This window comes from Sphaeramia orbicularis, chromosome 4 (genome assembly GCF_902148855.1).
Source record: "Sphaeramia orbicularis chromosome 4, fSphaOr1.1, whole genome shotgun sequence".
Classification (NCBI taxonomy): domain Eukaryota; kingdom Metazoa; phylum Chordata; class Actinopteri; order Kurtiformes; family Apogonidae; genus Sphaeramia; species Sphaeramia orbicularis.
Window position 1 is genome coordinate 3181109 of NC_043960.1, and position 16901 is coordinate 3198009.

A 16901-nucleotide genomic window follows, 5' to 3' on the forward strand; every position below is an offset into this window, starting at 1 on the left:
TAATAATAACCCCATGTTACTGTGGACTTAAGGGGCCTTTACTTTAGTTCTTTAGTTATATTCTGATCAATATCATTATTAACCCTTTCATGCATAGTGGTCACTCCAGTGGACAGGTATTCTACAGCTGTTCTCTTGTATATTCATGGCTTTTGTTGTTCTTTTCTTTTTTTTTTCACACATATCTTTATTAAAGTTTTAAGACACTACATATCTTTTCTGGCATGAATTCGTAACATTATGTAGATCTCTCCTGAGCATAAACCCCCAGAATCACAACCCCTCCCCATAGTTTTCACACAATTAATCAGTAAATACATGTTTCTGTGCGTCAAAAATTAAACGTGTGGTGTCAAGCTGGGTGGACATTTTGCAACTTCATGAAAAATACACTCATAGAATTTTTTATTTTATTTTTTTTTTTTAACTTATTTTTCGGAAGAAAATTTTCAATCGCATTGTTTTTTTCATGCCTAAAGAGGAATAACAACACTCAGGAAAAAATTTTGATTAAGGTTCTCATAATTTGTGCATGAAAGGGTTAAAGCATGAAAAAAATCTTCTCTTATTAGAATTAAATCTGTGTAAAACAATTTGAGGGAAATTATTGTAGCTCGACCCTGGTGCCGTTAAGTGGGAAAGCAAGTTGACAGCAAATATTTTTTAAAAATTACAGTGTAACGAGACTCTCTGTCGAATATTTTCAAATATTTCAGTCTGTATGACAAAGAAATACCAAAGACTTTAGATGGTTTGTAACTCTTTTGTTTGAGCTTGAGATTTTTTTTTTTTTTTTTAACCATAAATCGTGGTCTAAAGAATCTTATCATTGACGTTTTGACCTGCCTTCTCACCGTTACCATGGCGATTTCACCCAGTAAGAAGTCAACCACCTTCCTGATTCTGAAAATCCTGAGCTGAATTTGAAATCAGACCTTGATCCTGCTTCGTCAAAACGGTCCCCTGGAGCTCAGACCCCCCCCACACACACACACACACAAGAAAACCGCATTTTATTATTTATTATCACTACTTACACAAACTACATTTTCATTTTAGTATCCGTCATCGTGGTTTCTTATCAGTAGTCAGATCGCATTTCACAAGTGAAGAAGAGAAGTTACCTTGTACTTTACAATGTTGGTCTTCAGCAGTTACATCTGCAACACATTTGATCAGATTTAGGCAAAGAAAGCGTTGGTTTGACTTTTTGTATAAACATTATAACACAGACTTATTTTGACTTTACTGCAATTCCTCTGTATTAAATGAAATCCTGACATCATTAACGTAAATATTGATGAAATGGAAACTGAATGAGAAGAAGCAGAATGTGTAGATCGGACTGAAAACAGATATATGAAATTTTTTTTGAGGACATATAGTTGTTTTTTTTTTTTTTTTCCCCCTACGAGTGATTTCTGGGAGCATGTTGTAGAAAATGCAGGTAAATCTTGATGCTTTGTTCTATTATCTAAAAATAAATAGATCTAAATAGACCAAAAATAAACTTTTGCACTACAGAAAGACACTCCAAGCTTTTGTATCAGAGCTCAACTTAATATGAAGCTTCTGAGTTATTATTCTTTTAATCATTCATATTTGCAGTGTGTTCTTTACATGTTGCATATCATTGTGCGCATATTACGTCCTGACTCAAAACTAGATACAGGATGAAGGGTTTATTCAAAGGAAATATACTGAAATACTAGATTTAACCTCCTAAAGGTTTAAATAAGGCACCTTTAGCGCTACCGATTTTACCATATCCGACTCCAGATTCATCACAGAGGCACAATCTGTTTTTTTGTTTCCACACAGTCTACTGTATTTCCTCAAATACCCCAAAACTATTTCAAAACTAGCCATGGGTGACAAATAATAAGGATAAATTCTTGTGTCTGCACAATAAAAAAGAATCGAGTCCTATCTGTTGAAATGCTGAAGAGCTCTACATTCGACAGAGTTCAGGAAGTTTGTCTTAAAAGCACGCAACATCGCAAAAGGGAACAGACCAAGACGGTTTTGGTGCTAAATATGACCATTTCTACTTATTAAACAATCGTTAGCCTCATAGCATCATTGCACAAGTCATTTTTGGCTAAATTTGGATATCTGTAACTGTACTGCTGCTTCATTTATGCAGATACCACCATTTGGCCAAAAATAGGATTAAGCTATTTATTTATTTATTTATTATTTATTTTAGATCCCCAGTAGGATCAAAACACATATTGGAATCTCTCTGACGGACATTTTAGAGAATTTGACAGATTATTGTTGCTAAATGACCCACATTTTTACTTTTAAAGACTTTTAATTACTTTTAATAATTTGCTTTAGTCGGACCATAAGGATCATCCAAAACAAGGAGCTACTTTAGTTGAAATAAATGTTGGAATGGCAACTAATTAAAGTTCACTCTCTGACGGAACATTACTGTGTTTTGATCCAGTAGCTGCTGCCCACCACAGCAGCTGCTCTTCCTGGGTTTTTAACTACATAAAACACACCACAACTTCCCACAACTGGCTGAACAAACAGGATGTACATACACTCAACACCACAACACCAAAACCAAAATTCAACAAGCACATAATGCAACATAAGTACAATAACATAATAGTACTATGTAATTATGCTACGAGGAAAACGATATTTAGAAATAAGGCTTCCCTGTAATAAAGGCCCGGTACTTCCTCGTTCTCCTGCAGCTCACAGAAATAAACGTCTGTAAACTGTTTGAGGAAATACAGTAACTGTGGTTTCATGGAGCTGACATGAACCTTCCACAAACGCTATGGGTGTACAGTAAGTGCAAGCAGGCCGGCAATTCAATTAAAATCACCGTAAATCACATTTTCCCCGTTCGTCTTGGCCCGCATGATAAAGGAAAGTACGAAGCAAATCCAGGGCTGGGTATCCAACGTAAATACATTAATGGTTTTAACTGCATCAAAAATTAGCGTTTGATACCAGATTCCAATACAGAATCAGTAAATCTAATCAGCACCGACACTTAACGGTATCCCTGTGGGCATGTTATGCACTTTATGTTATAAAAGGTCATATTATTTTTCACAGTCTATATTTGAAGTCAAAAGTTGTTCATTTTTCCATAAATTCTGACCCAGCCGCGAAAATCAGCACAATGGAAAATTACGACACTAGCACCCTTCTCCAAAGTGACTAAAAATGCCATTGACAGATTAACCTTTGACCTCACACAAAGGAGAACAGTGCATATAAACTAATGTTGCTGTTAATCACTGACATACCAGGCTGCAAAAAAGAAAAAAAAAAAAGTCATCAAATTTTAATTTGTATATATATATATATATAGATATATATATATATATAATAAGGTTTTTTGTATCAAAAAATATGGTTTGTTTACATTACAAACGTGGCATTTAAAGGATTAAAGAATATGACAATTATTGAGTATTTGGTATTTTTTTTACAGCTCAAGTGAATGAAATACAAAAAAAAAAAAATTTAAAAAGAAGAAGAAAGAATTGTATAAAAAAAACTTTTGATATCTACAGAGCTGCACAGATTCTGGAAAATTACTACAGTAATACCCTTCATCCAAGTGAGAAAAAAAAAAATACACTGACATTTTAGCGTTTAACATTTGACCTAGCACAAAGGATACTAATGCAAATTAACCAACGATGCTGCTAATCAGTGACATATGCCAGGCTGCAAAAAAAAAAATCATCAATTTAAATTTTATATATTAAAATTTTTGTGTGTTTTTTTGCAGCAAAAAATATGGTTTGTTTACATTACGAACATGGCATTTACAGGGTTAAAAATATGAGACAATTATTGAGTATTTTTGTTTACAGCTCAAGTGAATGAAATACAAATAAATATTAAAAAAAAAAAGTTAGAAACTGAATAAAAAAACATTTGATATTACTACAGCGCTGCACAATTATGGAAATTCCTTACCAACACCCTTCATCCAAGTGAGTAAAAAAAAAATAAAATACATTGACATTTCAGCATTTAACATTTGACTTAGCACAAAAACTAATAAAGCATATTAACTAATATTGCTGTAAATCACTGACATATGCAAGGCTGAAAAAAATAAATAAATAAGTAATCCAATTTTTTTGTAGTATATCGACAAAAAAAGTGTGTTTTTTTGCGCCACAAAATATATTAGTTTTTTTTTTACATTACAAACATGGCATTTAAAGGGTTAAAAATATGACAGTTACTGAGTATATGGTATTTTTGTTTATGGCTCAAGTTGATGAAATACAAAAAAATGTTAAAGACAAACTGTATGAACTGCATTTTGACGTTACCATGAGGTGGTCTGGATACTGGACGGTTTAAAGACGAGGTGAAAAGGCTCAGGTTTTATCTGTAAAAGTGCGTTTAGTGATAAATGATACTGGAGAACTGAAACCTGGGCTGAATGATGAAGAGTGAACTGTTTTTAACGTCCAAACAACAGCCGTGATGTTTTAACAGAAGCAGACGAACAGTTCAAACACTGGACCGGTTCATCTACGACACTTTACGACTGTTTTCCGTCAGTTTACATCATTAACAAAACCCTTAATAAAGGTTAATAGGCATTTATAGTTTGCAACCATTTTCACACAAACAGACTTCTATACAGCTCAGTCACTTATTAACCAAAACCGTCATTATATGTGTGATGAAATATAAACCAGAATATTAAGCATCAACCAGGTGGATTTTTAACGGTGGATACATTAATGAGCGTTTGGAGCAAAAAAAAATAAAAAAAGGCTGATTAATGAGCTGATGTCGCATATGATGAAAACACATTATGCACAAATATGAACCATTTACAACTATTTGTTAATTTTTTCAATTGTTTTTGTTAATTTGCCAAATATTTTTTCCATTTCATTCATTTTGTTAATTATTTCATTAAATGTTGATTTTTTTTGCTCATTTCTGTTCATTTTACTAGTTCCTCTTTATTTTTTTTAAAGTTTGTCTGATTTTGTAATTCTTTTGATTATCTTGTTCTTTTTTGCTAATTTTGTTGATTATGTCTTAATATGGAATATTTATCTAATTTCTGTGATCTTGCCTGATCATTTTTCTTTTGATTTGTTCATTTCTGTTGATTTTGTTAGTTTATTCTTAATCTTGGGGGTTTTTTTTTTTGCTCATTTTGTCCATTATATCTGTCATGTCGTTGATTCATTTGGCAATTTTGTTCATTTGCTGATTATTTTGTTCATGTTGTTAATTACTTTATCTTGTTCATTAGCTTGTCCTTTTGTGCTTATTTTGTCACTTATGTCCTTCATGTGATTAATTTGGAAATATTTGTTCATTTGTCAATTTCTTTTAATCTTGTGAATTTATTTATTTTGTTGAGTATCTTGCTTTTTTTCTACTTATTTTAACACTTGTTTCCTTCATGTTGTTAATTATTTTGTCAATTTCTATTCATTTTGCTTATCATTTCTGTTGATTTTCTTGATTTCGTTAGTTATTTTTATTTATTCTGTTGGTTTTCTGCTTCGCTTTTTGTTCATTTTGTGGTTATTTCCTCGGACACTCCCCTGGATAATGATAAATGAATTCAAAGGCAACATAAATCTACTTGAGGACTTGAATATTAACATCTATTGACACACGAGTTTGTAAAAATGTCCTATTGGTGCTGATAATTGATCTGTCTCTGTTATTGAACTGGTATCAAATCCAATATCGGTACCATATCAGTATTTCTGTGTGATACCCAGCCCTGTTCAGAATGCCTCAAACAGTAAAAATAAGGCAGAACACACGGAGATTCATCTGCTCATTTGGACCAGAAATGTGTCTCCTCCGCTGCTCAGTTTAATGTGATCGATCAGGGGTGACCGGGGCCCAAAGCACCGAGTGTTCCTAAAAACTGAAGACAAACAGCAGTTTTCCGCCAAATCTAAACTCTGATATTTGACCTGGGAGGGGCGCCGGATGGGGCGGGGCCTGGGTTTGCGCTTGGCTCGTATCCAGCTGTCGGTCCGATGGTCAGAGTCTGGATGGAGGCAGGTGAGGCCCGGTCAGCTGACCATCTAAGCCACGCCTTCATTCGCCGTCCAAGTCCAGCTTAAGCAGCGTTTCCTGGCGGGTGAGAGGACACGGCTTTAGAGACGCTCCATAAAGCCCTGACCTGGACACAGCTGCTCAGGAGGCTGATCTGGAACTCACACCAACACCAACTCACACAAAACATGAGGCGACATCAGGTATTCACCTAAAAATCTGAAGATGCGTCGACTTTGGTTACTATGGTAACGGAGTGATTGTCAAGAAAAACAAACATTTCCAACCAGAAACCTCAGATCAGCTACTTGTTTTGTTTACTTCTTCTACTTTTTCTCTATTTTAGGACAGACTGTGTTATTTTTTACTCCATCAGGAAGAAGCAAACCACGGTGGTTATCCTGAGGATCCTGATCTGAGCCGGAGTCACCTCAGCTCCCCTTTAATCCCACTGTGATACCGGCCTGGAGTTCATTCACCTGGATTTCCCTCGACCTACATTCAGTGAAAGCTGTTTTGTTTTAATGGGTTTTTTTTTACGGCGGCACAAGGCTGTATCTTATAGCACATATACTGTACTAACTGCCATTCTAATTTTGTGTGTGTGTGTGTGTGTGTGTGTGTATACAGGTAAGGATGTAACGATTACCAGTATAATGATAAACTGCTGTAAAATTGCCAACGGTTAGTATTACTGTTTAAATTCTAATTATCAGGATAACCGTGGTTGATTACTGCATTTTTCTAGAGAAAACTCCTATGTAAAGATATGATTTTATGTCAAATATTTGAGTATAGTTTTAATTTATTACAATTTTAATTTTCTACACCTAATATTTGGAACCAATATTCACTTTGTGAAGTTTTTTGAAAGGTTCGTTAAGCCTCTGTGTATTATTTATGCAATAAATTATAGACATTTTTCAAATCAGATTTTACATTTTTTTGTGTTTTTTTGGCCTTTTATGTTTTATAGTAGATTAAAGTGAAAAAAAATAATAATAGGCAGTTGATATAGATGAAGTTGTGCTGAAAAACAGATCCCAAACATGGCTATAGTAAACATTTGTTTATATAGTATATAAAGGCAAAATCAAAAGGACTGAAAAACAGACAAAATAGGCTCAGACCACTAAGGGTTAATATTTCTGCAACAGAAAGTACATTGTACCAATTATTTTATTAGTTCTTTTTTTTTTCTCAAAATACAACTTGGTTAAATTATTTCAGTGTGTATTAGTACTTTTTGAACATTTTGAGCACAGTTTCAACAATACCATGATAATAATGATAACCGTGTTATGAAATTTTCATATCGCTATATCCCTATATACAGGGTGTCCCCAAAAAATATATACACAATTCAATAATTGTAAAGTAGGTGTTTATTATAATTCATTTAATTTTCAAAATGTAATAGAATTTACAAACATCCTTTATTGTTTTGTCTGTTCCTCCTGTTCTCAAACTGATGTCTGTTCGGTCCAGACTCTGCTGACGACGCCAACCAGTGGAATCACACACATACCAACAGTTCCACTGGTGTTTGTGTGCATTCACGTTCACTGGCTGATCTCAGTTCAGTGACTGTTGCAGGTCTCATAGCGTAGACTGTGTCTTTTAGGGATCCCATGAAAAACAGTCTAGTGTGTGAGGTCTGGAGAAACTGGACAAACAGGTGGATAGGACGGAGGGTTTGGTTGAATACCCTCTGTGTTCACCAGACCTCCCACCACTAGACTTCCAGTGTCTGGACCAGAACGGACGTCAGTCTGAGAGCAGGTGGAACAGATAAACAATAAAATGATGTTTGTAAATTCTATCACTTTTTGGTTTTGGCCTTTATTTAACCAGGAAAAGCTCCCTGAGATTAAAAATCTCTTTTCCAAGAGTGTCCTGGCCAAGACGGGCAGCAGTTCATTAAATAGTTACGGACACAAACTTTCATACATAAAACAAAAACAAGTTTTCAGTACGTAAAAACACAGTGAAGTCAAACCTTCCAAAGTCAATTTTGCAAAAAGTGCCCACGAGATGAAGATAAAGTGCGTCTGGCAAAACATCTGCAGCCAGATGTGTCTCTCTCTAAGTCACACAACATCCTCTTAAGTGTCCAATGAAACCAGATCTTTAAGTTTCAGGTCTTTTGTAGTTCGTTCCAGGTGAATGGAGCTGCGAACCTGAAGGCCTTTTCCCTGTTCAGTTCTAACTTTAGGAACAGACAAAAGAAAGATCCTGAGAACGAAGATTATAAATGTACTCTTGATAAATGGATAAATGATATAATTTGAAAATTAAATGAATTTTAATAAACACCTACTTTATAATTATTTAAAGTGTGTATACATTTTTTGGGACACCCTGTATATACAGTATATACAAGGGCTGTCAAAATTAATGCATTAACACAGATTAATTCAACATCATGTTTAATCTGATTAAAAATTTTAACACAATTAACTCATCGGCAGCACAGAATGACTCTAAACACATTTGTGTCAGTTTGTCCAAGTAGAGTTAACGTCACGTATGAACAAATGGTCAGCTGATCTGTAGTGACAGGCAGCAGAACCAACCCATAAAGATGGAAGACACTAAACAGCACACTGTCCTCTGAATGGAAATATAAGGACAAAAAAAAAACAAGACAGAACAGTCGACCACATTAAGTATTCTACACACTCTGCAGGAAGGACTTTTCTTTTCATCAAAGCACTTTCATCTTAAAATACCACTAACACAAAGCATACGTTAGTCTGGTGTTCTGCTAGCACTTCAGCTAACACATCGCCCAGCTTGTGACAAACACATTAAGTGCAGATATATTCCTTTCTTTATTGCGTCTGTTTGCTCTTGCAGAATGAAACGTGATTAATAAAGATTAAAAATAGGACCAATGGTCCTGTATCTTACCAGCCATATTAAAAGCTTTGGGAAATGTATCCAGATGCCATTTATTCTCCCCCAGTTCTGTGTATTTATTCTATTACAGAAATAGCCCATGTTTTGCTCATATTCCAATCAGATCTGTAAAAAATTCAAATTCACACTTGATCACATTGATACTGATTTATTGGATCAATCCACTTCCTATCTGTTATAATGGGAACATTTTTCAAAGTCGCACCAAATCCAGAATCAGATCCAGATCAAAATAATTTCAATACCTTGTGTTGACATCATCATACAGAAGCTGTATACCAAGTCTGAAGTCAATCAGAACTGGAGTTTTGGAGCAGACGACAATTGAAACTTTTGTAACAGACGACAGACACCGCCGCCGGACACCGCATGACAACAATAGTATACGGCCTGTCGGCCGGTAAGCTAATAAAAAAAGTAATGTTATTTAATTGTGATTTATTGAAATTAATCCACAGCAACCCTGTGATTAATCTTATTAAAAACTTTAATCATTTGACAGAATGACCACGACAGTTCAAAAACAACATTCGACTGAAACCTTCGTGTCCATGCACTCACTCGTCTCTCATCGTCTAATGGAGATTTTTGTGTATTTTTGTGTGTTTGAGTGTCCAACCTTGGCAGGACACGTGGGCTGGTCCTGGATCAGCAGGTCCCGGGACTCTTAAGGGACAAACTCTGCACCATGAGGGTCCTGGAGGGTCTGAAACTCCTCTCTCCACCACCACAGAGCCACGCCCACCAGAAGCCCACTGAGGAACACTGTGGGAAGAGGGAGAACAGTCATGTCTGTGGGTGTTCAGGTTTAGGAGGTGCAGACGCTGACTGCATATGCATGAGTCAGCAGGGAGTGACTGGAATAACAGCACATTCACCCACGGGAGACGTTTGGATGCATCCACCTCAGACTGAGAAGCAGCAGAGAAACTTCAGTTCACCCTGGAGTTTAGAAAACATACACCCATCTGTCCTCACATCCTGATGGTACAGTGTTATTAATGTTGTTTATGTCATTGAACCCTTTCATGCATACTGGTCACTCCAGTGCACAGTTCTTCTCCAGCTGTTCTCTTGTATATTCATGGGTTTTGTTGTTTTAGTTCCATATCAGCCAACACAGTGGACGCTTACGCACCATCCCAACCACTGTAATTCATACCATTAATGTGTGTGACGGACTGCAGTGGGACCAATAAGAGTGAATGGCTGGATGTGAATGAATATTTTATATAGATGGAGTTATAGAAATGGATTTTTACTGTTTTTTTTACGGTTTTAGTTTTTATTAATGTCTGTTTTTTTCATGAGAACATCAGCCTGTTCAGGGACTACAGGTGGAAATGAGCACTAGTGTTAGAACCTGGAACACTACAGCACTCCTGTTTAAGGTTAATGTGGATTTTGCCGTTTTATCACATTTTATCATACTCAAATACTAGTTGTTACTCAATTCATGGAGATAATATGCAAAAAAAAGTTGTCCTTGTCTAAATAAATAAAATGGAAAAAAAAAAAAAACTTTGCTGTTCTTGATAAACCTGATCTGCAGTAATATGTTTTAGTGTAAATCAATAGCTAATTGTTATTAGACTGTAATTAACATTTTTCTTAATCATTTTTTTTGTATATTATCTCCATGAATTGAGTAACAACTAGTATTAGAGTATGATAAAATGTGATAAACAGCATTAGTGGCTTTAAAAGTGTTTTTATTTCATGGTTCTCACACAGTTTATCACTTTCTGATAATGTGTTTTAAATACATGTTTCTTTGCTTCAAAAATCAAATGCATAGTGTCCAGCTGAGTGGACATTTTTGTAACGCCATAAAAAAATAGGGTCATAAAAAATTTCACTTGCATTGTTTTTTTCATGCCTAACAAGGAATAAAAACACTCAAGAAAAAATATTGACTAATGTTCTCATAATTCATGCATGAAAGGGTTACGTGGGACATGTCTGTGGGTGGATGTTTCAGGCAGCAAGTGGACATCGAAGCGCATGTAAACAGACTCACTGCTGCGTCTCAAAAAAAAAAAACCCCAAAAAAACAAAAACAAATCTCAACAAATGTAGTTGATGACCCCTGGTTTATAAGAATAATAATACTTTAGGTGCCAATACTGAAAATATGAGTAAAACAGACAGGAATGTAAAGGTTAGACATTATCCTTTGCCTCCTTTAAGCATTAATTATTAAAACTCTATAGATCAGGGGGTCAGACTCATCTTAGTTTAGGGGCCACATTCAGCCCATTATGATCTTAAGTGGGTCGAACCAGTAAAACAATAACATAAAAAACGGAAAATTACATTATGAAAATGATTACATCTACAAACTGTACTTGAACACAACATGAACAACCTGACATTTCTCATGAACAATAAATGCAATTTTATCAGTATTATACCTCTGCTTATTTACACAAGTGCATTACAACTTATAAATTACAGTGGATCTATAAATGCACAAAACATTTGGTAAAAAGCAAAATATTGTAAAAATTTCATGATCTCTTTTGTTCATATTTGTTCAGGTTATTCACAGTTTTAATTAAAGGACAGTTTGTAAATGTAAATATTTTCATGTAATTTTTTTTAATATATTTTGTATTTTTTAAATTGGACTCAAAGTCAGTGAAAATCACTGCACGCCTCATTCTGGAACAGATGAATGAATGAGGCCGGAAACAACGCGACTCTTACTGATGAGAGCGAGGATTCCAGCAAACGCAGGATCAGATAAAGACGACGCAGGAAGCTTTCGAGAAACAGCGGGGGTTTCCTCTGTCCGGTCTGGATGAACGCAGCTGAAATTCACCGTCTGGGACGTCAGGTCGACGACACACTCGTGGTGACACACACGATTCATGTGGCCGCAGGTGGACTGACCTACGGAAGAAAAGATTTAGTCAGGGTCAAAGGTCAGGAGATGTAAGGGTGTATCTAGAACAGAACAGAACAGAATAGAATAGAATAGAATAGAATAGAATAGAACACAATAGAACAGAATAGAATAGAATAGAACAGAGAATAGAATAGAACACAATAGAACACAATAGAACACAATAGAATAGAATAGAATAGAATAGAATAGAATAGAATAGAACACAATAGAACGGAATAGAATAGAATAGAACAGAGAATAGAATAGAACACAATAGAACACAATAGAACACAATAGAACGGAATAGAACAGAATAGAACAGAATAGAATAGAATAGAATAGAATAGAACAGCCTTTGTCATTGTGTGTTAAATGAAATTAGGAGTACTGCCTCCGTCAGTGCAACAATATGAATAAAACAAAACAATACATCAGAAAATAAGAATAGAGCAAATATAAAATTACAAAAACTAAAAAGGAAAATAAGAAAATAGAATATAAAATTTAACAAAACTAAAATAAGAATAGAACTAAGAATGAAAACAAATAGACATAAAATATGAACAGACACAATATTTACAATAATAACTGTATTAACAGTGTGTATATCTATGAGAGTCGATCAAAAATAGAGCATTTGTATTTGAATAAATATTGAATAAATATTGCGTCGTTATTGTAAGAACTGTGGATTATTGCACAACTTATTGCACGTAATTCACAATTTTACAGGGTTATTGCACAAAACTGGAAGTGATTGCATAAGGACACAGAGGGAAGTGACAGTCCAGAAAGAACCCCAGAGTTATTACTTTGACACTAAATGCTCTGTCCAGGGACCTGGAGCGTTTAGACACTGGGGCGAGCGTTTCATCATTTGTACCGTGTGGTTGAAGTGCGGTCTGAACGATGACGGCGTCGCCCGGAGAGCTGACGTTCTTCAGCAGAACCGTGAACTGAGCGCCGTTGTGTTTGTTTGCTCTGCAGACGGTTTGTGTAACTTCTTCAGTCCAGTAAACAAACCCCTGAAGAAAACAGAAGAACAGAGCAGGAGGAGACTCATCAGCACCACCAGGATGAAGCAGCAACCAAAAAAAAAAAAAAATAGGACCAACATCCCTGTATCTCACCGGCATGTTCTATCAAAAATCAATAACAAGTTGAATTTGTGAGGTTGGCAGGTTCTGTCTATGTTCCAGTCCTGTGGTCTGGACACCAAGGTTCTATAGTTTTGGATTTTTCATTATAGTTTAGTTTTAGTTAGTTTGGACTTTTTTCAAATCAAAGGTTATTTCTGTAGCACTTTACGACAACATCAAGAAGCCCAAAGTGCTTTACATCTAAAAGCATGATTAGATTATAAGACAGAAACAGGTTCGACAAGTACCATAAATATGCATAAAACAGTGGGACATAATACACAGTGATAAAAAAAAAAGACCACAGATTAAAACCTGATAGTGCAGTGGTTCCAAGGTTCTAACAGGTTTGGATTTTTCATTATAGTTTAGTTTTAGTTACTTTGGACTTTTTTTCTCTAACTCAGTTTTAATTAGTTTTTAGAGCAGGTTTGATAGTTTTCATTAGTTTTCATTTTCTTCTAGATGCTTAGTTTTAGTATTAGTTTTAGTTCAGTGGTCTCTTTTCTCTTCTTCTCTGTGGTCGTATTCAAATAAATCCCAGACAGGACTCTGCTGCTTTCTCCCAACTTTAGTCTCCATGTTTCCAGGTAGAGTGGGGACCAGAAGACGACTGGAAACCACAAGTGAACACAAGTGACGGAGCAAAAAGTGTCGTATGGTGACAGCAGCTAAAATTGCTCAAGTGAAATAAATCTATTTCATATCAATCCAACATTGACAAAGATGAAAACTAAGAGAATTTTATCCATAATTTTTATCCGATTTAGTTTTGTAAGGACACAATACAGTTTCAGTTATTGTTTTTTTCATTTAATTAGAGTTTTTATTTATTTCAGTTCATGAAAATGTTTTTTCAATTCTAGTTTTCGTCATTTCGTTAGTTTTCGTTAACAATAATAACCTTGCTGGATGCAGATCAGTCTCCTAACAGAAGTGGGCGGTACTTTCACTGAAGGAAAACTCAACTCTTTCAAAGTCCATATATGACTTCCTATCAGTGATCAATAGTAACTATACTGATATCTGTAACCATTTACATGTTATAAGCCATCAACATATGGACCATTATATGTAAAGGACAATTTTTTGTGTTTATAAAATTCGTCAAAAATTCAAAATTTCTCAAAACTGAACAAACTTTGTCGACTTTGTCCAAAGAAAGATACATATAAAATTTGAAAAAAGTTTTCTTCATTTTCCTGATGACTGCAATACTGCACCTCACTAACAACAGCTGTTTGCAACCAGGTAAACTGTTCATGTTCATTTTCACTGGAATCAAGTTTTCTCTGTTTTGCGCTGCATGACCTCCTGCCCACGCACCAGTGTCTGTCCAGGGGCCTCATGGGTAAAGTGTGTGTACGCACAAAAACCTGGTGTACGCCCTTTTCCACGCTCACGTTCAGATGTAAAAAGAGCGAAATGACCGTGGAAATGTGAAGTCCTCCACGCCAACTCCACAGCTGGAGTACACATGTTTCTAGTGCTTTGGAACCTTTGGAGACACTTAAAGGAGACACTGGGAAACTGGGAATAATGGGAAAAAGGTCATTCCTCCGACTGATGTGCACATCAGAGACACACAGAAGAACGATGAACACACCGACACGTCATCCTACTGTCAGAGCAGCACATCCACCACCAGAACCAGAACCAGAACCAGACCCTGGACTCATCAAAGCCAGTCCTGCCCAAGAGGACATTCAGCAACAACCACAAAGAGACATGGACACAGAATTCACTGGCTGATGAATGCATTTGCTGTAGTCTTCATGTCTGTCAGAACATTTATGAGTCGGTCCAGTCGCTCACTGACTCCGCTGATTGTCCTCTCTCTGTCCTCTGGTGACCCGGGTCAGTACAGACCCATGTCGGTCAGATGGGCATCATCAGCTGTTGGACCGGAGGATCGGCTAACGCTGGGGTCAACAGGAGCCTCTGTGACAGGAGGATGAGACTGAGTCTGACCGACTTCTGCCTCGTTGTTGGAAAATAATAATTTGATTAAACATGAGTTGAAGTCTATGATTTCCTCTTTGATTTCCTGACATGATCACACATGAACCTTTATCTAGTTTGGCTGTGATCAGACTGTGTATGACCTGTAGAATGAACTAATGCGTGAGTTACACTAATACTAAATCTATATTTACCTGGGGATGATCCACGTCCGCCCCGTCAGACCAGTGTCACCCACAGTAGCACTGACTCTCCGCTCAGTCTCAGTTCGTCTCTTTTCTTCTTCCGCCTGTTTCGTCCTCCGCTTCGCGTCCACTTTGACGTCATCATCTGATCAGGTGAACCCCAGAGGGAATCCCACCTGCAGACCCCGTTTATGCTGATTTGCATATTTAAATGTGGGCGTGGAGAGGGAGGAGTCAGATACTCCAACGTATGCGCTCAATTCCAGCTGATTAGGATGAATAAAGGAAGTGTGCTTGGATTCAGGCGTACGCTCAGTTTTATTCATCTGGATTTTTTTGTGCGTGCGGACTTTTCTGGATTTAAGCATACGCCAGGTTTACGTATGAGTCTTGACACATGAGGCCCCAAGTGTTTTACTAATACTTAAAGGTTAACTGTGTATACTGTATATGTGAACTCATGCTATGGAATGTGTGGGTGGAGCCTTAATTTTTAAAATGTTTCTAATTTTATGAATGCTGGTATTTTACTTCTTACCCAGGGACAACAGCTGAAAAACAGATGTTTTGCTAATACTGGCATATTTACAGAAATGTTCCTTAATGTGTACTGTCCCTGCTAAATAAACAAATTATTTTGTTGATTCGTTTAATTTGCACTTCTGTGCATTGAAAATGAACGATGAAAAATCATGAAAATTAAAGTAAACCCACAACACGTGTGTGGAAACGCTGCACCACAGAACACAAAGTTCTACCGTTTACTTCCATTATTCCAGGTTTGTTTTTCTCAAACCTAGAGTCATTTTGTTCATTTTCTTGATTCTCTCCCATGATGCACTTGTGTTTTACCTCAAACACGGCCAGTCCAAAAGGCCGGTCCAGATACCCATTAGACTCGACCACTGCTTTACGGTGATGACCCTCCAGGTCCACTCTGGAGATCCGCCTCAGGTCCTGGTCGACCCAGTAGAGCAGCTGACGAGGCACGTCTATGAACAAACAGACGCCGTTAAACCTCAGACCAACGCCGAGAGAAAGAAAGGATCTAATGGAAGCTGAACATGGATGGGTTCTGGTTCTGGTTCTGGACGTACCCAAGGACAGGGCGACTGGTTTACGGATGGCAGATTTGACCAGGGTCCTCCGGTCCTGGCCGTCCAAACCGGACCGCTCGATCCGCGGAGAGACGCCACATTCAGCCCAGAAAAGCATCCTGGGAAAAAAAACCAAAACACGAGCAGTTCAGGAGGAACCCAGCATCTGCCCCGGACCCGTTCTGATCCAGGTCTGAATTAGACCAGGGGAGTCCAACATGTGGCCCCTGGGCCAAAACCGGCCCTCCACTGGGTCCAGTCCGGCCCATGGGATGAACATGCTACATGATCCATTACATCCATTATTCTGTTCATTTTTGTCCATTTTCTTTTTTATTCTGTTCATTTTTGTCCATTTTCTTTTTAATTCTGTTCATTTTTGTCCATTTTCTTTATCATTCCCTTCATTTTTGTCTATTTTCTTTATTATTCTTTTCATTTTTTGTCTATTTTCTTAGTTATTTTGTTCATATTTAATCATTTTATTGATTATTTTATTTGCTTTTGTGATGTTTTTTCATTTTTTGTCTATTTCCTTGATTAGGGATCATTTCTTCTTATTTAATAGGTTGAGTTCACTTTGCAAAAACAGGTACAAATGTCTTTCAAAGGCTGACTTCTGACTCATCCTCTGAGGCTGGACTTTACAACTTTCACTGCAGTAAAG

General features: G+C 36.5%; 1 protein-coding gene across 1 annotated transcript in view; it reads right to left on the reverse strand.

Annotated features, from left to right (window-relative positions):
• The window catches only part of LOC115418151 (low-density lipoprotein receptor-like), a 90023-nt gene that overhangs the window by 22591 nt on the left and 50531 nt on the right, over nucleotides 1-16901 (reverse strand). Inside the window, exon 8 of the mRNA XM_030132525.1 lies at nucleotides 16235-16353. Within this exon, the coding sequence (XP_029988385.1) occupies nucleotides 16235-16353 (119 nt within the window). The remainder of the gene's footprint in view (nucleotides 1-16234; nucleotides 16354-16901) is intronic.